At 38.1% G+C, this 21,126-nt stretch overlaps 3 protein-coding genes across 15 annotated transcripts in view; 2 read left to right on the forward strand and 1 right to left on the reverse strand.

Moving 5' to 3' along the window:
• LOC140726788 (glutamate receptor 4) overlaps positions 1 to 2,803 on the forward strand; it is a 235,744-nt gene extending 232,941 nt beyond the window's left edge. For 4 of the 11 annotated variants that reach the window (XM_073043613.1, XM_073043614.1, XM_073043622.1 and 1 more), the window contains 2 exons: positions 1,246 to 1,453; positions 1,733 to 2,803. In XM_073043613.1, coding sequence (XP_072899714.1) covers positions 1,246 to 1,453; positions 1,733 to 1,854 — 330 coding nt within the window. In that variant the 3' untranslated portion in view covers positions 1,855 to 2,803. Of the gene's footprint in view, positions 1 to 1,245; positions 1,494 to 1,732 lie in introns of those variants that run through there. The other 7 variants (XM_073043615.1, XM_073043616.1, XM_073043617.1 and 4 more) reach the window with 5 other exon arrangements.
• Positions 2,804 to 10,774: 7,971 nt separating this feature from the next.
• msantd4 (Myb/SANT-like DNA-binding domain containing 4 with coiled-coils) lies at positions 10,775 to 20,541 on the reverse strand. 3 transcript variants are annotated; one of them, XM_073043625.1, is made up of 3 exons: positions 20,428 to 20,541; positions 17,974 to 18,439; positions 10,775 to 16,152 (listed from the first exon to the last, which is right to left on the reverse strand). In XM_073043625.1, exons 2-3 carry the CDS (start codon positions 18,436 to 18,438, stop codon positions 15,544 to 15,546), a joined length of 1,074 nt encoding a protein of 357 aa, XP_072899726.1. In that variant the 5' UTR covers position 18,439; positions 20,428 to 20,541; the 3' UTR covers positions 10,775 to 15,543. The 3 variants fall into 3 exon arrangements, with proteins under 3 accessions (XP_072899726.1, XP_072899727.1, XP_072899725.1); XM_073043626.1 differs by having other exon boundaries at positions 19,690 to 20,517; XM_073043624.1 differs by having other exon boundaries at positions 18,819 to 20,516.
• A 77-nt stretch (positions 20,542 to 20,618) lies between these two features.
• aasdhppt (aminoadipate-semialdehyde dehydrogenase-phosphopantetheinyl transferase) overlaps positions 20,619 to 21,126 on the forward strand; it is a 54,812-nt gene continuing 54,304 nt past the window's right edge. The window contains exon 1 of the mRNA XM_073043627.1: positions 20,619 to 20,901. Within this exon, the coding sequence (XP_072899728.1) occupies positions 20,707 to 20,901 (195 nt within the window). The 5' untranslated portion in view covers positions 20,619 to 20,706. The remainder of the gene's footprint in view (positions 20,902 to 21,126) is intronic.

Genomic DNA, 21,126 nt, shown 5'->3' on the forward strand with positions numbered 1-21,126 from the left:
TTAATTGTGCTGGACTGAACCCTGAACAACTGAATTGTGCTGATGGACAATGAAGCCTCGGCCAGTGTACTGCTACGTCTTTGCCCCAGGGATTCCGTGACAGTTGAATTTGGAGCCATACCTCCTGTCAAGGTTGTCAGGGTTTGTTTGATTGAGACATTTAAAAATGAATAACATTACTTTAAATATCAAACAATAAACTTCAAAACACAGTAGATTATACATTATTCATTAAAATTTTTAAATAAAATAAATGATAAGTAGCTCTCCTTTTTCCTATTAATCTCTAGGTTCTGAATTCCCAGTGAAAAGAATGGGGATTCTGAACTGACTGTAATAGATATTAAGAGCATCTTGCCTAGCATTATCTTGGGGAATCTTAGTACAATCAGGCTGCCATTACACTCTATGTGGAGATCAGTGGTAGAACTTCATGGCTGGTGTGCTGGCAACCTTCACTCAACTTGCCTCTAGTTAAAGGTAGAACTTCATAAATATAGGGCTTGTCTATCTGCAAATGGCAGCCATAGTTCAGCCCAACAGATCACCCCAATGCTTCTGAAAATCTTTGATGATAATCTGACGGAAGCAACTGATGGGAAATCATGCAGACTTTACTAGCAGCCCGCAATCCATCTGCCAGACAGTAGTCGTGAAAATACTCAAAAAAAACGAGGACTGAGTAAAATGGCTACTTTGAACATAATATCAGAATCCTGCAATGAATGATCTTCCAAAACACAAAGCGTGTCTCAGCTAGCCAAACTTTTTCCCAACTTTATTTAACTTAATTCTTTCATCCGCCTTTCTGTTTTAAGCACTTTAGTAACAGTAAGCCCCCGCCAAAAAATTGTCATTCAATGTATTTAGAGCCACACTTGAAAATTTTATAAAATATTTTTACCTACTTGTTGCAGTTAAGATTATATTTTCATATTAATATTCTTATTCTGTCTCCCTTGTTCACTAACACACTCCTCTTACTTATGTGACTAAGTTTCATCAAAAAAGCCAAAGAACTGTCTGCATATTAAATTCATTATTAGGGACATGCTATTTATCAGATTATATTATTAGGTTTATATTTGTGAAAGTAAAATAATAAAAACACTTTAGTTAAAGCTAGTCACCTAATCAGCTGTTTGTGAAATTGATAGATTGTAGTTTTCATTCTGTACTGTCCTAGCCTTGTTACATGAACACTCTATACAGAAATCTAATTAATTTGCCTTTTGTTTCCCTTAGGACAAGACGAGCGCTTTGAGCCTTAGCAACGTAGCTGGAGTCTTCTATATTCTAGTTGGAGGCCTTGGTTTGGCAATGCTGGTGGCTTTGGTAGAATTCTGTTACAAGTCCAGGGCAGAGGCGAAGAGAATGAAGGTGGCAAAGAGTACACAGAATTTTAATCCAACTTCCTCGCAGAATACCCAGAATTTAGCAACATATAGAGAAGGTTACAACGTATATGGAACCGAAAGTGTTAAAATTTAGGGGTAGGATTTAGGGCCTAATAAAGTGGGTGATGCATTTGTAATGAAGTGTTGTGGTATGATGTCTAATGGTACTGCTTGCTTACATATTGAGCTTTGGTCATAAAAAAAATGTAAGAGGATGTTACAGTGTTCACCTGCTTATTTCCTAGCTAAGAATCACTTCTTTGTGTTTAGTGTGTTTTGTTGTTGCTCCTACCAGAATAAGATCGTTAAATAATACTACTTTCTTTTCAATTCAGCTAACCTTTTCAGAAGCTATGAGAAACAAAGCCAGATTATCCATAACTGGAAGTGTTGGAGAAAATGGCCGTGTATTAACTCCAGACTGCTCAAAGGCTGTGCACAATGTTCCTACCATTAGACAGAACCCAGGATTGGCTATAGTAGCATCAGATCTACCATAAAAACCAAATATTATTTGAGTGCCTTAAAACAAAATATAGACAACAGTCTCTGTGACTAACGCGAAAGCAGCACAGATTGTGACCACATTGCAAGGATCCTCACCTAAAGTGAAGGCTAACAGCAGGATGGGAGAGAACTTGCTTGAAACAGATAACTAGGAAAAAGTGTGCATGAGCTATGGTTAAAACAGCCCAACACCGACCTGACATCAGGAAAATTCCATCAAGGTTGCAGAACAAGGAAACTAAAAACGTGAAGAAATATATGCCACTAAGGAAACAAAATCATTACCAGTAGAAATCCAGATGTGAAGGTCCCATTGCTAGAAGAAATCACACTTGGCTTTTGTCTTGAGACACATTATGAAAATAGCAATTAATGAACATATTAGCCTGTGTCTAAGTTTCAGATTATCCATAGAGTAAAGAGGAGTGAACCACTTATCCTGGAAAACAAACAATGGAAACGCGAAGGGAAATAATAAATATGTAAAATTTGTGAAAATTTTACTGCAAATGTTATCTTTTTTCTTTAAAAAGGGAAGTTTTTTTTTGAAAGGAACAAAATGCTTGCTTTTTAATGAAAGTATGTTAATGAGAAAAAAAATCAGTAGTGGAAATAAAAATCTTTTTTTAACCATTTAGGGAAGATTCTGTTGCAATATAGAAAAATAATGCCACACCTTATTAACGTATAAAATAATTTTGTAATGAAGAGAAAACGTTGTCTTCTTGTTTGATGTTTCCATTTCATTCACTACAAATATTGCATAATTCAAACTGCCATATGTTTAACTTGAAAGGGAATGTTAGTTTACACCTCAGTCTACAATGTATAGTCAAAACAAAATATTGTACTGTGTAATAAATTGTGTTTTTGTACCCACTAAAATGAATAAAACTGAATAATTCTTATATTTCCCTGAATATCAGAATGTTGGTAAAATCCACACCTCATTGGTGCTACATGGAGTATTTTATTTCATATTTACATACAAACTTAACGCGTGAATGCATGATTGTTTGGAATCCACTGCCTGAAATGGGTTGTGGAATCAAATTCAACAGTGACTTTCCAAAGGGATTTGAATAAATTTATGATGGTGAGGGAAGTGCACTTCCCAAGAATTGAGGTAACGAGCGGAGTGAATGGCCTTGTTCTGAGCTGCAGGGATTTATTATTCGTGATGAAGTTTTTGAGGACCAATAATTTATACACAATAGAATGACATCTGTTCCAGTGAATCCAATAAATCTCAAGGGAATATTGGAAACAGAACCAGGTGGGTTTCAAGGGAGCATGAAAATCAAGGCAATTGGAAGACAAAAGACATAACATGAACCCAGGTGTGTAAAAAGGAGTGCAGGAATCATCCTGGCTAATGGGAAAGTAGTGTGGCAAACATCACCTGGTGAGCCAAATTCTGCACAATTGAGATTTTGAAACCGTGGATTATTAAAATTCACCATGTCGAGGCTCCTTGGTTTATAATCCCAAGGGCTGTCTGTTATCTGAATTTTCCATAAATCAGAAGGAAATAGTTCCCTCCGCCCGCCCCAGACCCAAATCATACAGTGAAATCCTTACTGTCAACAGCACTCAGGATTGATTTGGAAGAGTGGACTGGGGAAGAACAACATTGGGGGTGGGAGCTGTCCACAGCAAGTGAACTGTGACAAGCGTGTGTCTGAATGGGTGGAGAGGTAACAGGGGGGAGAAGGGTTGGGAGCTGATCCATCAATCAAACTATCTGCAGTTTAATAAGCAGTTCTGCTAATGAGATGCAGTTTGGTGTTCGTAACATTTGACCCTTACCTGAATGACAGAATGTAGAAGGCATTGGGTTTCCCAAGGGTGATTTCTGCTCTGTTTCCCAGAGGTTCAAGTGTTATTCCTGTAGGCAGAGTCTGAGAGAATCTGCATAAAGTTGGATTTTCACAAGTAAGGCCTTTTGTGACCCAGGGACTCCATGAACTCTGAATTCTAATGACTTGTTTTTCAGTAGTTGTAAGGATGAGTGCGGAGTTCATAAACATTTTTTAAAAATTGAGTTGCATTTCTGCTTTCATGCAAACTTATCAGGATCAGGAATCAACAGAACTAATAATATTTTGTAATATTTTCACTTGTAATATTTGTAATGTAAAACACTCTAAAACACTTAAGCACTGTTGTTGAGAATGAAGGTGGCCAACACGGTCAGCTTTCAACATACTCTGTTGAAAGATGGAAGGGTTAAAGCTAACATGTTTTTCTTGGCCATTACCTTGAGAATGAGATGACCACCTTTCAGTCCTGTTGTGTGGGTTCTGAGCTGGTTGGTGGGGGTCAATGTGAGACCCACAGACCTTTCCAGAGGATGGGTGGGTAGTTTAGAGGCGGTACGCTCCTTCCTCCCGTTCTGCTGAGCATGTGTCAAATGGCTTCACGGTTTCAGATGCCATCCCAAATGTTCTTTAGAAACAACTGGTGACCACCCGGAGGCAGAACCGAATGTCTGAGGAGTCTGGTGTAAGTACCATGGCTTACTCACCAGAGCTCAGTGAGTAATAATGAACTCAGTGACATTGATGTTAGTTTCCTAATCTGCCAAAGGATTTGGAGGATATTGCGAGGACAGAATCACTGGTTATCTCACCGGTACTTTGAGGTACTTTCTGCTGCCCGGTACAATGTAAGCTTTGTACGGAGTTTGATCTTAAAAGTTTTTTCTTATGGTGCTGTTACACTTCTGTGTACATCTGTGCTGGTACACTTAAGATTATTGAATTTCATTTTCAATATCAACCTTTGTTGAGAGATGGTTCTCAGATGTGGAAGTGTTAAATATTTTCCAATACCGTATGATTGATTGATCGATATTTTCCTCACTGCTGTCTGCTGTTGGGGCATAAACTTGAACGATGTTAATGTCAAAAGGTTCAACATGTAGTTGCACAAGTAACATTCGATCTGATATTGTCCAACAGCCTTTTATTGATTTTGCATGTTCTTCATCTAACATAATTCCAACACCTTTTTCATGTATTTCTCCTCCTGAGTAAACAATGGTCTAACCCTCTGAGCTTGTTTTACCAGCTCCTTTCCACCTCATTTCGCACATTCCCAAGATGTTGATTATTAATCTTTCCATTTCCTGTTTGATGTTGTCTAGTTTACCAGGTTGGTTAAGGGTTCTTGCATTCCAGGTTGCTAGTCAGATCTCCTTTGCTTTTAATCTGCCAACAGTCGCTGGATAACAGTCGAAGTTCACCTGTAGTGCATGAGATCCTCTACCGGATGAGGCTCCTTCAGTGAAGACTCCATTCACATCTTTGCGCTGAGACCATAGTTGACTTGAGTTCATGATTGTACAAGGGAGGAATACTGAAGTGGTTTCCTGTTGCCTTCTTCAGTTGCAGTGTCCACACTGGACGGGTAACCTGGCCATTGATCAGCAGATTCATCTGCCCAGTGTTTTTAGTTTTTCAACCATAAATTCCAATTGTAGAATCTGCTTGTAAAACCATCCACCGCCTGCAAACCATGGCTTCACGTGACCCTGATTGGGAGGCTAAACCTTGCCCAAGGGTGACCTGCAGGCTATCGGATGGCCTTACACCTTTTTGCTGAGCAATTGCACAACACCGACAGTGAAGAAAACATCGATCAATTTTATGACGAATTAGAAACAGCATTAAGACAATGTAAGAGCTCAGAAAATACCATTATTCAAGGCGACTTCAATGCAAAAGTAGGCAAGACCAGGGACGAAGACAATATTGGGCATTACTGCATAGGTGAGAGAAATGAACGACTAGCTACATGGGTTGCAGAAAAAGATTATATAATTGATAATACCGTCTTCAAGCAACACCCGAGAAAACTATTGACATGGAAGAGCCCAGGGGACAACACCAGAAACCAGATTAATTGCGTGCTTATAAGAAGAAGGTATAGAAATGCTCTAAAATCATGCAAAACATATCCAGGAGCAGACTGCTACAGTGATCACGTACCAATAATCAGTGTGATGTACCTGAGACTCAGAAAGCTTAAAAGACCAAGAGTAGAGCCAAAGCTGAATTTGGGACTTTTGAGAAAAAGCGGTGACATCAAAATGAATTCCAAATAACAGTGAAGAACAAATTCGAGGCTCTACAAAACATCACTATCATAGAACAGCAATGGGAAACCCTCAGAGACAGCATAACACAAGCAGCACAAGAGGTGATTCCCAAACAACAGAAAAAAGTGGAAATAAATGGATGGCAGAAGAAATTCTGAATCTTATGGAACAAAGAAGAAAATGTAAGGAAAACGAAGAAGCCTACGTATCCCTACATGCACAGATAACAACTAAGTGCAAGGAAGCAAAAGAAAAGTGGCTTAAGGACAAATGTGAGTTAATAGAACAATCGCAGAAGACCAACAACAGCAAACATATGCACAACGAGATCAAAGAGGTCACAAATTGGAAGAAAAGCGGGGTAACAACAGGATGTATAAAAGCAAAAGACAGCTCTACAATTATGAAAAAAGGAAAAATAATGCAAAGATGGTCAGAATACATCAAAGACCTATCCAACGACAAAGACCAAAAGGACAGCTTTGATATTGGCAACAACAACGAGGGCCCAGCAATACTGAAGAAGTAGTGGAACGTGCTATGAAGAAAATGTGAAAGGAGAAATCATCAGGACCAGATAACATTCCGGTTGAACTGTATGAAGTGCTAGAAGATCTTGGTGTGCAGAAATTAACAATCTTATTGAATTGAATATACAACAGTGGCAAAGTACTAGAAGATCTTTTAAAGACAGGATTCATTGCACTGCCAAAGAAACCAGGTGCAACAGAGTGTGGACAAGACAGAACAGTTAGTTTAATGAGCCACCTCACAAAAATTCTACTTAGAATCATCATGCTCAGAATAAAAAACAAAATTAAACCAGAGATCAATGAAGAATGGTATGGTTTTGTCAAAGGCAAGGGAACATCAAATGCAATTTATATTCTCAGGAATATTATCAAAAGGTCAATAGAAGTACAACAAGATTTATACTTCTGTTTCACTGACCACACAAAAGCCTTTGACACAGTGAAACACCAAGTCATCATAAAAATGCTTAAAGATATTACATACGTTTGTAATATCGACGGAAAAGATCTAAGAATAATCAGGAATCTGTACTGGAAACAAAGTGCTGCCATATGTATAGATAACGAGATTGGTGAATATCAGCCAATAAAGTGAGGAATCAGAGGATTGTGTTCTATCACCAGACCTGCTCTCCCTGTACAGTGCAAACATCATGTGAACCGTACAAGACCCACCTGGAGTAAGTATAGGAGTTTACAATATCAACAACCTCCCCGATGCGGATAATACAGTACTGACAGCAAACAGCGAAGTAAATTTACAGAAACTAGTATCTACCATCAGCACAGGGAGCAAAAGACTTGGTCTAACCTTGAACAAAAAGAAACCTGAAGTAATGGTAATATCAAAGAAACCTGATACCCCAAACTGTAGGATCATATTGGGAAATGAAATCCTGAAACAAGTTCACAACTTCAAGTACTTTGGATCATGGGTAACATCTGATGGCAAATGCGAAGCAGACATAAAAGCAAGAATAGCAATGGCAAGAACAGCATTTACAGAAATGACTAACATCCTAACGAACAAGAAAATAGCATTTGACATCCGCCTTAGAACTCTCAGCTGCTACCTTCTTCCTATATTGATGTATGGCTGCGAGTCATGGACCATCACAAATGGAAAAAAGAATCAATGCAGCAGAAATGTGGTTCCTCAGAAGAATGCTATGCATATCATATATGGACAGGATAACCAATGAAGCAGTTCTACAGAGAATGAAAACAAAACGTACATTACTTTAAAAAATAAGAAAACAGCGATCAAAATTCTTTGGACACATCATGCGAAGAGAGATGTTAGAACATTCAGTTACAACTGGAAAGCTGGAAGGAAGAAGAAGCAGAGGCTGACAGAGAATGAAAACGATAGATGGATTAACATCCTGGTTAGAAACAGGGGAGGCAACAACTACAATTCAGAGGGCCAGGAGAGACATGATTGCCCATGCTGAACGGCAAGGCACCTGATTCGATATGATTGATCTTTATCGTTAGAGGGAGTGACTACACCATGCATAGGTTGGCTGAGAATCAGTGCCTTACTGATACTTAGTGTAAGACCCAATCTCTCATATGGCTTCAGTGAATGTATCAACAATGACTTGGAAATGGGCCTTTTAATTTGAAGATATGCAAACGTCATCTGAGTTCTATAGCTCAATGAATAATATTCGGTCGACCTTGGTTCTGGGCTGGAGGTTACATAGGTTGAATAGTTTCCCATTTCCGCAGGTTAGTTGCATTCCAGCAGGAGACTTGTTGAAGGTGAGAGACAGGTAGAAAGATTGAGAAAAGCCTTTTGAGATGCCCATCAACACTGGCACCGATTCTGTCATGGGATGCAGTTCACTCTCATGGCAGAGATGTTCAAAAGCAAAATACGGACATAGCCAAGTCACCGGAAGATGCACTGAAATAGTAGTTAAGATCATTCTTAACTAGAACTTAATAAAACTGTGCTTAGCAGAAAAATACAAAAGATGTACATCAATTGGAAACTCAATGTGCCCTGAATGTGAAGATTCCACATTATTCCTGGACTGAGTTTCTCATTTCCTTCTGCATCCCAAAGTCATCTCTACCACCCTTCCTTCCCCCAACTGACTCCACCTGCCGATCACCTACACACTCCTCCATAGAGTCCCCTATTCCCTTCTCCATATTTGGTTCTTCTGCATCTTCTTTTCTTTATCAAATTCCATTATATAAAGCCCTTTATTTCCTCCATCAATCACCTTCCAGCTTCCATCACTATCTCCCCCCCTCCCCCTTGACTTTGATGTTATATGCCAATCATATATGCCACCCCCTTATACTGACTATCTCCTCTCCTTCAATCCAAGTGAAGGGTCTTCATCCAAAACGTCAAGCATTCCTTTCCAAATACAGATGCCGCCTGGCCCGTTGAGTTCCGCCAATAATTTTTGTTTGGTCCAGATTGCAACACCTGTAGTCAATATCTCCAAAGGCATATTGGTTCAAATGGTTGCATTTATGATCAAAGAATGTAAATAGTATACAACCTGAAATTCTTACTCTCCACAGACATCCATGAAAACAGAAGAACCCAGAAGAATGAACAACAGAAAAACGTTCAAACCCCAAATCAAAGCAAGCAGCAGCAAAGTTTCAACCCCCTCTCCCCCTGCCCCACCCGTTTCAGCAAAGCCCCCAAAGAGAGACTATAATTGGCAGCCAACAGAAACTATAGTTTACCCTTGTCTCTCTAACAAGAGACAGAGAGTTGTCACCCACTTAGTGGGCTAATTGACAACTGTAAATTTTTCATTAGATAATGGTCGTGAAATTAAGGGGAAGTTGATGGGCACATGAAACATAATAGGTTACACAATAAATGGGAGAAATGAGGATGCTCTGAGTGTCAGCATCGAATCAATAGGAATGAGTAACCTACTTCTGTGATATGAGAAATGGCCCAGTGGCATTCAGACAGCCATGTAAAATTGGTGCTCATCATTATCATAGAGAAATACAGCACAGCTATAGGCCCTTTGGCCCACTCAGTCCATGCTGACCACAGAGCACATTCATGTAGTCCAAACTTTCTATATTGAGCTCATATCCATGGACCTATTCTTAAATGGTACTGCGGTACGTGCCTCCACCTCTTCCTCTGGCAGCTCGTTCCATATACTCACCACACTCTGTGACAAAGTTGCCTTTCAGGTGCAGAATCTGGATGAACTGCATTGTTTATTGCCCTGGCACATTCACAGACCAATATTTAGCTTAGAGTGAGGGTCACAGGCCCACTAATACCACAGATCATGAGCAACTCTGCCACAAAACTAGCAGATCTCCTTCCCTTCAAGGCACAACGGTTGAAGGTAACAATAACCAAAGGTTTTAGTTATATTTATCTATCAAGTTATTTTTATACTGGAAACTAAATCTATAAAATATCATAAACAAGAGAAAATCTGCAGATGTCAGAAATCCAAGCGACACACACAAAATGCTGGAGGAACTCAGCAGGCCGGGCAGTCTAGTCTGCTGAGTTCCTCCAGAATTGTGTGTGTTGCTTATAAAATATCAGTGGATTTTAATTGGATCTATCAAGTGGAGTTTCAGCTAATTAAAGCTGACAGCCACAATTCTTTAAATTCCTTTTTACTAATACAAACTTTTCATTGATCAACTTTATTAAGTCCAATGATAACAAACACAATGTTCATTTTTGATATTAGAGATTGGTAAAGTCCAAGGCTCGGCGAGTCTGGAGGTAGAAGCCCACAGGTCAAAGTTCCTGGGCCAGCTTATCTGGAGGTCAAAGGCCAATGTCTGTGTCCAGGCCAGGGAATGGAGGGTGGTGGCCCGATGCCGGTGAACCTGAGGCCAAGGACGCAGCCTGTCCTAGGGTTGGAGTCATGTCTGTGTGAGTGGGTGGATGGGAAAGGGGCTTGTTTTGCTGCTGTTGTCTTATTTTGTTGTTATTGTTGCTGCTTGTTGTTCTGCCGAACACTGTGTACAGGCTACATTGGCGCAGGAATGTGGAAACACTTGCAATCTGTGCAGATCCTTGGATATGTTGGTTGTCAACACAAATGACGCAGTTCACTGCATGCTTTGATGTACAGGTGAGAAATAAATCTGAACCTGAATCTAGATCCACTCTCTTCATTGGAGCACCAATGAATGAAAATGCACAAAATATTGTGTTGCGGATAAATCCCAGGAGGAGCAGACAGAACAAATTAGGCCGACTCAGAGAATTGTTTCAGACTAAAGGACTTTATTTATACACGATATCACGGACAGCCTCTTTACCTAAAAGCGGTGCTTGGGGGCTCTGCTTAGTTTTCAGACATGCTTCATTATATAGACACAGCATACGTAACTAAAAGCACTTAACAATAACATTGCTTGACTGTGAATTTAGAATTAGATTGCAACAAACAACATGACTTTGAACTTAGAACTAGATTGCAACAAACAAGGACATTACATGACTTTGAACCTTGAACTAAATCACAACATTTTGGTCGCATTCCAACCGGTGCTGCAATCCTCCTTCTTGCAAGGACTTCAGATAAATCTCAGGAACATTCACAAGCTTGACCCCTACATATCCAAAGAGTCTTAAATTCTTCCACATATTGTGTTGACAAATGAAATAAAAATGTTCTTAATACCTCAATTCAGGCTTTGAGAATACACCAATTGCTTTATTTCCAACATTCAATTATTTGATCTTCGTTTCTGACTGGGAAGTCTGGAGAGATGTTTTAATATTACAATAGAAATTTTCATGTAAATTTACTTCAGAACCTCTTACTGGTTCATTTGCTTTTTTAAAAATTAATATGTTTTGAGTTTCCTTAATAAAGTTCTTACATTTTCCGATAGGAATTCAATATAAAATAACTGACAACCATTTAAAAAGCGAAGTACAGCACCAACCAGATATTCTTAGTTTAACAACAATATCCATGCAAACAAAATCATGGCTCCAAGGACAAGTTGGTTGAAAATTCCTTTTATTTTGATTTAAATATTACAAATTATGCCACTAGTAACTAAATTTCCAAATGTCATGTTCTTAGTTATAGAACCACTTTAATAAGAAACACATTCAAAAGATTTTTTTTTCTCTCAGAAACTATTTTCTTACAAAATACCAGCTTTATTTTTGGTAAGCTAGCCAACAGAAACATTTTTCCTTTTAATAATATTTATCTTGTGGATAACAGTCATCATGAAAAATGGGACACAAATGTATGTGTGATTTAGTAGCTAAGGTGATCATAAAAGATAATTTCCTGAATAAATTGTGATTGCAGGTTCCACTACTGTCAAAATTACCAACCAGTGCAGTGTTGTTGGGCCGAACATTGAAGCTTACAGGAAAAAAAATTTGATACAAGATATCAAAATTTGACATTACTGTTTGTAATTTGAGAATTTATTTAGAATTAACATGTACACTTCAGTAGTACATATATTTTTTTAATTTATTTGATTTTAGAATATATATGAGTCTAGTGCCCCAACCAGAAAGTGCCTATAGCCAACCTTCACTTGCACGTACTTGGCTGGATGTGGAGGACTATGTCACCCTCTCTCAGCAGATTGGATCCCAGTGGCATGGTGATGGCAGGTGGGCCTAAAGAGGCCGAGTCTGCAAAATGCCCAAGATAGGCTTCAAAGCTGGTGCTATATCAGCAGTAAATCTTAAGTTAGTCTTAATACTGTTTAGCTTTGCTACCTACATCTATAGCCTTCCACACTGATTGCGCATGCACTGAAGTCGAAGTTGCAATTATAACAACTTAAAGCCAGCAATTCTAATTGGAACTGTTGGTAAAAGACAATACAGTCCAGGCCAATATTTTTTTCTCTACTCCCCATTCAGACTGTAACTAGGATAATATTCTGCATATTTTAGAAGCAAATAGCACCTGATAATTGAAAGCTATTCTGACCATAGGGGAATAACCATGAAGTCCATCAAAACTCCACAAACATTTCATTGCAGGGGATTTTGACCAGTAACCAGGAAAAACAAAAGCAGGAACAGTTCTATTTCTCAAGTGATGAAGTCAAAATAATGACCCATCTGTTAATTCAGTTAATATCACAGAATGGGAATTTAACCTGAATGGTACTTTTTGGACTTAATGGCTTTGTGCAACACCAGACTAGCTTTTTGGCTGGAAATATTCAGAAACCATTTTAGGATGATCTGGCACTATATATAAAAGCCATTTTTAAAAAAAAAATTATAATGAAATTATGAACCCATTTTAGGATTTGTTCACCAATCAGATAACATTGTGCAACAATATCTCTTTTTAAATCTACGGATTCACAGAATTTGAACAATTAAATTGTGTAAATAACAACTATAACCACTAATAGAACTGCCTGAATTTCGGCATTCATGGCTTACTGGATATCTTTTGAGACCATTGGTAGAAAATTATACTCAATATTTAGGTCATAAAATTTTCAGTTCCAAGCATATAATTAAGGCTACGGTCACCACTACAATCACTTATTTGGACTTTAAAGTAACTTGTATTTAAAAAGCAAAGTAAGTACATCGGTCTGTCAGTATAATAAATTGAAATGTACTAATTATTTTTTCCCCTAAATAGTTTCCCTTTTCTATTGGAAGTCTAAACATAATATCCTTAGGCCCTTACGATGTTTGATCCTTTGAACCAATGCCTCGCTGCAGTGGCCATTTTTCACATAAGAAACTATGTGAGATGAAACCAAATTCTGTACTCAATGAACAGCTCTATGAGATGCAATTTTATGTGATTGAGTAACATGGCAATTGCATTTTCCTGAGTAGCATCCAGGGCCAAGGTTCCTAAAGAATATACCTCCCTTCACAACTTAAGAAAACTGAAGAATCTAGGATAAATTAACTTAACCATTTTATTTATACAACCTATTTCCACGCATTACCAAAGACATGAAGGTTATTTGAAAAACGATTTTAAACTCTTTGACCTAGAAATCTGTCCTTGGTTGCTTACACTAAATATGAAATTGAGCAATATTCAAACATACAGCCAACACTATTTGGCCCATTTAGTGCAAGTAACAAAAAATGAAATTTTATCCCTTTGTTAGTAAAGTAAAACATTAGTGCATGTTCATTGATACATCATACAAGTGTTATCTTAGTCCTCCCTTTGGTACCCAACAAGTACTTCTGATATTTTCCTTAATTTTTTATTTAGATCAGAAGTTATGCATGCAGAAAACTAGAAGTTTAATTTAATTCACAGTATTCTTAAAACTATGTACATTAGCCATATCTTATCATCTCATTTTCATTCAAATACTATTTAGATAGAACAAAAATATTTACTACAGATTTGCAAACACAAGATTATTGAATTTCTTGCAATGGCATATAAATTGGGAGGATACAGATGTAATTATCATTAATTCTACTTGTAAACTTGCCTCCTTCCAGAAAATATATCTAAGGAATTGGATGAAAATGGTTAAAACTGAACGATAGTTTATTGAAGCCAGCACTTGAAATCTCAAATCAAGAAAATTTCCAGCACACTTTTTGTTATTCTAAAGGCTGGATTATAATTTAAACAAATGAGATATAATAGAAGAGGTCAGTAGTCTATTTATCACAATGCCTCAACTTACTAAAGGCACAGTGCAAATTTTCTAATAATATGCAGCTTTGGTTTTCTATCTACTGTGCAAATATATTGTATTAAAACTTATAATCTACCAATAATGAGTTAATCAAATGAACTCATACTTAGAAACTGAAATGCTATGATACTTGAACCATAAAATAAAAGGATTTTTCTTTTACCAGTTTAGCTTCCAAGTAAACAGAGGTAAATGTCAAAACCGCAGCTAAAGGTAGCTTGTACTAACTGTAAAGTTGCAGTCACATGAAAAACATTTTTCAGTGGAAATGACGTAACATGAAATTTAGCCAATTCTTTCTCTCCCTAACTCTAAATTACCATGACCCTATTATCTTTTAAAAAGAACATGATCACTTGTTTAACACAGTTTAAGAACAGTAATACAATAAGGTCATGCACAGAAAGCCTCTTACTAGTGTTTTGAAAGATCAAACCTAAATTTTCCAACTTCCTTTGGCCGGATTGGTGATGGGGTTAGATTGTTGCCATCGTCATATTAATATAGTTTGAGGAATCACAGTGCAGCATTTCACATTTTTCATTTCCGTGCCCTGACATTGAATCCACACAGGGTCAACGAGAAAGAAACCTATCTAAAATCTGTTGAGCTGTATCACTGGAATTGTGTTTGAATATGGCAAGCACAGATAAAATCTCAGAACTTCTAATGAATTAATTTCAATGAAGTAATCAATATAATTGAATGTAATAAAAGCTCACTGTTACAAGAAGGACAAAAAGGAGCAACAACATAGAGGCTACCAGAAATATTTCACATCTATGGTACATCATCTCTTACACTCCTTGTAGACGGGGCCAGCAGTTGTTAGAGGTATAATTTCAGGCACTGGCTAAAAAGCTTACCTCAATCAACAAAAACACGTGTGAGTCAAAATATTTAGGTCTTCGAGGTAGTGTAAAGTAAACCAGCGTGTACAAGCAGCTTGATTACAATTCCTTTGAAGAGTTATTAACATCAAGACCAATGTTTTATGGAGATTAATTATAAGAAATAAAATTAGACTAAAAGGATCCTTCCAGTAAACACTAATTCATATATAAGTACAATTTAAACAAATGCAGTCAAAATTCAAATCCAAATTTAACACTTTATATTGTGTGTCTTTGCTGCATGTTAAGGTTTGGTCTGACTTGAAGAGGTCACAAAATTAGAGATAAAATTTTTAACCATATACATGTTAATTCTTCATAAATGTACAGATAAAAATAGACTGCGGGACGGCATTTGTAAGGAACTTTCTAAAACACTGCAAAAAGTAACTTCAATAGGATGCAAAATTCAATTTAGATTAGATATAGGTTGAAAAACAATATGCTAATAATTAAATGGAATTACTTTTTTGGCAATGTTTTTGCAACTGCAAGTGTTCTCTTTCAATTTGCAGACGCTCTTTCTCTATCTGCAGCTTTTCAGTCTCAATATTCAAGAACTGTAGTCTTTCTTTTTTCATCTGTAATCTTTCTCTTTCCAATTTTAATTTTTCTGCATCAATATCCATGGGCTTTAAAGTTGTATTTTCAGTCAGTGAGTTACATTCATTCTCTTGTGATAACTTATTGGCCTGCACTGTTAATAGCTTCAGTTTCTCTCTCTTGAGATGCAAACGCTCCTTCTCCAGCTGCAACCGAACTTTCTCCAACTGCAGCCTTTCATTTGCGATATCCAGGTATCGTAACTTTTCTTTTTCAATTTGCAAACGCTCTTTCTCTACCTGCAGTCTTTCGGATTCTAGTACCACACGTTGCTTCTCCAGTTCTAACCGCTGTTTCTCCATAAGGAAAAGTGAATCGGAGTTGCAATTCCATGCTGCAGGGTGATCAGAGTGTGAAGAATGTCCCTCCACTTCAGAAAGGTTCTCAATTTCTTCCAATCCCCGCGTAGTAGGGATTGAACTTGCAATGACAGCAGATTCTTCTTCCATGTTTCTAATCTGCAAAAGAAAAGAAATACTTTTTAAAATATACATGATAGGCAAATCCAAAGGATTAAGACACATGGGATCCATGAAGACTAAGGTGGATTGGGTTCAAAATTAGCTTGCCTATAGAAGAGGATTGTGGTGAAGGCATGTTATTCTGAATGGAGCTTTGAGATTAGTGGTTTTCCATATGGATCAGTGCTAGGACCTCTGCTGTTTGTGACAGATATGATGAAAACATGGACGGGATGATCAGTTTAAAAAATGGTGTCGTTGTGGCCAATGAGGAAGGTTGTAAAAGGATTCAGCAGGATATTAACCTGTGGGCAGAGAAACGGGAGTCGGAGTTTAACCTGGACAATTGTGAGGTGTTGCAGTTTGGAAGGTAAAATGTAAGAGTAAAGTATACAATTAACGGGGGATCCTTAGCAGCATTAATGTATAAAGGATCTTGGGATGTTCCTGAAAGTGGTAACACAAGTAGGTGGGGGGGGGGGTGGATAAAGAAAGCACATAGCATACTTGTGTTCATTAGTCAAGGTATTAAATAAGTAACTTTGGTTAGGTAACATTTGGAATATCGTGTGCAGTTCTGGTTGACAAATTAAAGGAAGGACATAGAGGGTTTGGAGAAAGTGCAGTACAGGTTCACCAGGACGTTGACTTGATTACACAGCATCAGTTATAAGAGAAGGTTGGACAAGCTTGGATTATTTTCTTTGGGTGCTAGAGACTGAGGGGTGACCTAAAGAAGTACTGTGAAATCATGGGAGGCATTGTCAGAGTAGACATTTTCTCCAGTGCAGAAATAACAAATTGCAACCTGCCCTTTAATATGCATCTCAATGTGATGGTGAAATATGTCCTCATCAACAATGGATCTAAATCTGGAGCAACCTACCCAGAGGATCTGTGGGAGTATCTGTGCTGCCTGCAATGTCCAAGGCAGCAGCTTCCTAGCATCCTATCACAGACAGTTAATGGTGGACAATAAACGTTGTCTTTGCTAGATTCATCCAGACATAATTTTTCTTTAAAGAATTCATTTAGGTCAGTGGTTTTCAGTTTTTCAGACAACTCACTTTAAACAAATGGTTTATCCAAACAAGCCACTAATAACTCTTTCTACAGTCCGTGTACCAGACTGTACAAAAGTGGATATAGTAACCCACTCCGGAATCAGGTCTCCACTCGGAAAAGCAATGACTTAAGTTACCACAAGCAAGTAAATCTACATAGTGTGTACATGTAAAATATTAAATTTTAAACAGTTATTAAATTAAATACAGAACATTTATCAATGGTAATGCTTTTTAAATATTTACAGCAGTTGTATTTGGCATTAAATGCTTAGAACTCAAAATGTAAACTTGTAGCAATTTATTGAAGCACAGCCTGCTATTCAAAGTTAAAAGAATCAGAATTACAGCGTGAAAACAGGCTCTTCAGCTTTACTAGCTGTGCCACCTTGTTGTAGAGGATAATTCTAAACTTAAAGTTATTGCAAAGTTCATCATCTGGCTGGTTTTCTTTGTAAAAGCATTAGACTTGTCTAAAGTCATAAAAAACGAATGTAAGTGATTGATAACTTCCGGACCTCTGGTTAATACTTTCATGCTTCCTTCTTGTTGATGAGTACATGGGCAGTTCAGAAATACTTGCACACTTCTATGCTTCTAAATGAATGTTATTTCAATTGTGTTCAGATCTCTCAATTACAAAGATACTCTTCAAATGGTTCTTAGCAGTAACATTCCCAAATGCACATATATGTCAGAAACCAAGCCCTTCACACTCTCTCTTCGAACATGTCGTAATAAGTAATGGACAAACCTCCGTATTTTGTGGCTCCTGCTCTTCCTCCTCCTCTTCTAAATCACCTGCATCTTCCACTTTTATTACACAAACAGATCTAGTGGGTTCGTTGACCAATAGAGAATCTTCAAAATGGCAGGATGTTCTGCCATTAAAAACATTGTCATTAAAGCCATGTAGTGAAGTAGGGCTACAGTCAGTCATTATTGCTTCCATCCTGTCTAAGCATTTCCCTCTTTTCTTTAAATAACACTTTAAATCAGTATATTTCTTCTTCACTTCATATGCAGTACGTTGTTCACTGCAACTTGCAGCACTGACTTTTTCTGCTATTTCCTTCCAAGCCATCCACTTTAACTCATTGGTTACTGCATCATGTTGCTGTGTATATATAATATCCTTCTTGTCCTTCACTTCCTTCAGTAAGATTTCAGTTTCTTTCAATGTAAAGTTGCTTTTCCTCTTCCTCTTGAACTGTTTCATTCTAAAACAATATTTTAACAATATTTTAAAGAACGTGGTGATTTCTTTGGACAAATTGGTATTTTGAATTCATATATCGCTTTAGAAGATGTGCAATTGAAACAAGCTCATAAATGCAGAAACAGGTTTATAAACATTAATCAAATTATGAAATTATGAACATCAATACGTATTTCCAGTAAGCATGCCATTTCTCTGTCAGGAGCGCTGTATCAAGGCAGTCATTATCTCCACATCCTGGGAGATGAATACAAGCTCAAATTTAATATCAAAAGATACTTCTTGCACCTCGGTTTGGTATCTCATGTGATATATTAACAGGTAATGAAAAATTACTATTGTGTACTTCAGCTCCCATTCAATTCAATGCAGTAACTCACCCATTCCTTGTCCAATAACTGCAGCCATCCCTATGTAAGCACTTGGAACCAACTCAGCTAGATTATCTCATCATTGAACAGAAAATTGAGATTGAACAGTATTTGCTTCAGACTGAACAGACCAATAAGAATGATAAACACAAGAGATTCTGCAGGTGCTGGAAATCTTGAGCAACCCACATGAAATGCTGGAAAATCTCAGCAAGTCAGGCAGCATCTATGGAGGGAATAAGGAGTAAGTCTTGATGAAGGTTCTTGGCTTGAAATTTTATTTGTTTATTTCCCTCCATAGACGTTACCTGACTTGCTGAGTTCCTCCAGCATTAGCATTTTGTGTGTCTTGAATAAGAATGACGAAGCACAAGTCAAAATCTGATTACAGTAAGACTGCCTTAGCTTGGCCAGTGTGGAATGGGTACTCCTTATGATTAAACAAATTATGATTCACCACAGCAATAACCTAGAGTTGATATGTGGAGGTACTTTAGAGTTCCCTTCTTTAACACTATCAAAGCAAGTTTTAAAAACACTGTAAAAAAGTTAGCATTCCTCATGATGCCAAAAGCCACTGGTGCTCTGCTTATTGGGTTATGTACGAAGTCTATAGAGACTAGAGTCTTATAGTTAGGGTAAAGTGGAGAACAAAGGGGAAAAGTACATTTTTATCTGATGTATGCCTAAGTGGTTTGTCTATATCAGGTTCTTAAACATCTTAGCATAGATTATGTGCCTAGATTCCTGGACTTAAAGTCAGTGTTCTGAACTGGAACAATGAGTGGATTCACTGAGCCAAGAAACATGGGTTCAAACCCTACTGTAGGATCTGTGTGCATAATCCAGCTTGGTTATATACATTAAAGTTATACCGTACTGTCCAAAGAGAGATCTCTTCAAGCATCAACAGAAGTCTTCTCTTGGCTTCTAATTTAATCACATTACCCCCTATTTACCCCTAAATTATTGATCAGCCCAAAGTTGTGAAAAATGCATTCTATTTCTTCTTTTCACTCCCATAAAACCATAAAACATAAAGTGTAGGCAAATCAGCTCCTCCCCCCCCAGCTTGCCTTACCCAAAGCCTCTTCACCGCTACTGCAACAGTTCCCAATTACCTTCAGTTTCCTTCCAGAACCCTAAACTTAGATAAATAAACTCTCTCTGATTTAATAAAATGACATGAATATGAAGCATTAACTTTTTTCCTCCAGCAAACATCTTGTTTATTATTTCACTCAATGAGTATAACAATTGAAAATCATCGAACCTTCAAAACATGGAGAAAATGGCTCTAAAGTTATAATTTATAATTCTCTCATAAGATTACTTATGAGCAACTCTTGTATTATTTCCACTTATATCTGCACTGGAACATTTGGAGTTTAACATACCAAAAATCAATTCTAAAGACAACGTTCACGCTTCAGAACAAGCAAAACAGGCCACTATGCCATTAAAACACAACAATAGGTGAAATCTCTAAACTAACTCGAGGCAAATCCTCTGAGAAAGTAATAGGAAACTGTTTAAACCTGCACACCATCAATCCAATAAACACAAAATCACACATAAAAGCAGCTGGTGGCTAAACTACAAGATGTTCAAAGTAAACCTGAGGGAATGACGGCGGCGTCCACGTTCCCAATACAAAGACCTAACAACGGAGGTGAACCTGTCCACACTCACTGCAGGCTGGCCACAGTCCCGCGCCCATTGGTTGTTACTCCCCGTCAATCAAACCGCATTGCCCCGCTTTACAACCCGCCTCCATTTTCTTATTGGTCAGCTTTCCCTTGAACGCTCCTTCCGGAACAAAGGTCGGAGGGTGCAAATGGAGCGGTGCTGAAGGGGTTGTTGCGGAGTAGTCGGGCAATGGCTGGCCCTAAAGGGCATGAGATTGTGTAAGGAGGCGGCGGCGGCGGCGGCCTGGCTCAGCCCGAAGATGGAGCGAGTGCGCTGGGCTTTCAGCTTTGGCTCCTGGCAACCCCGCTGCTCCGAGTGGTTGCTGGCAGCTCGCAGTGTACCAGAGGAGGAGAGAGAGCGCATCGACAAATTTGTCTTCGCCAAAGACGCCAAGGCCGCCATGGTAACTGCAGCAGCCGCGAAGCCGGTGGTAGTGGGGACTCTGTAAAGGGTTGCTGGTACAGACATTGATGCGCCGGTAATCCAGGATGACGTGGGTATTGTTTTAGCCCGGTACATGCTGGGGTCGAGAGTTAAATCTACATTTTATCATCTGGGATGTTTGCACCGATGGGTAAACCGTGAAAATGAACCATAGTCTACGTATATGGATCCGAACTGTGTCTGT

Source organism: Hemitrygon akajei, chromosome 4 (assembly GCF_048418815.1).
Source record: "Hemitrygon akajei chromosome 4, sHemAka1.3, whole genome shotgun sequence".
NCBI lineage: Eukaryota > Metazoa > Chordata > Chondrichthyes > Myliobatiformes > Dasyatidae > Hemitrygon > Hemitrygon akajei.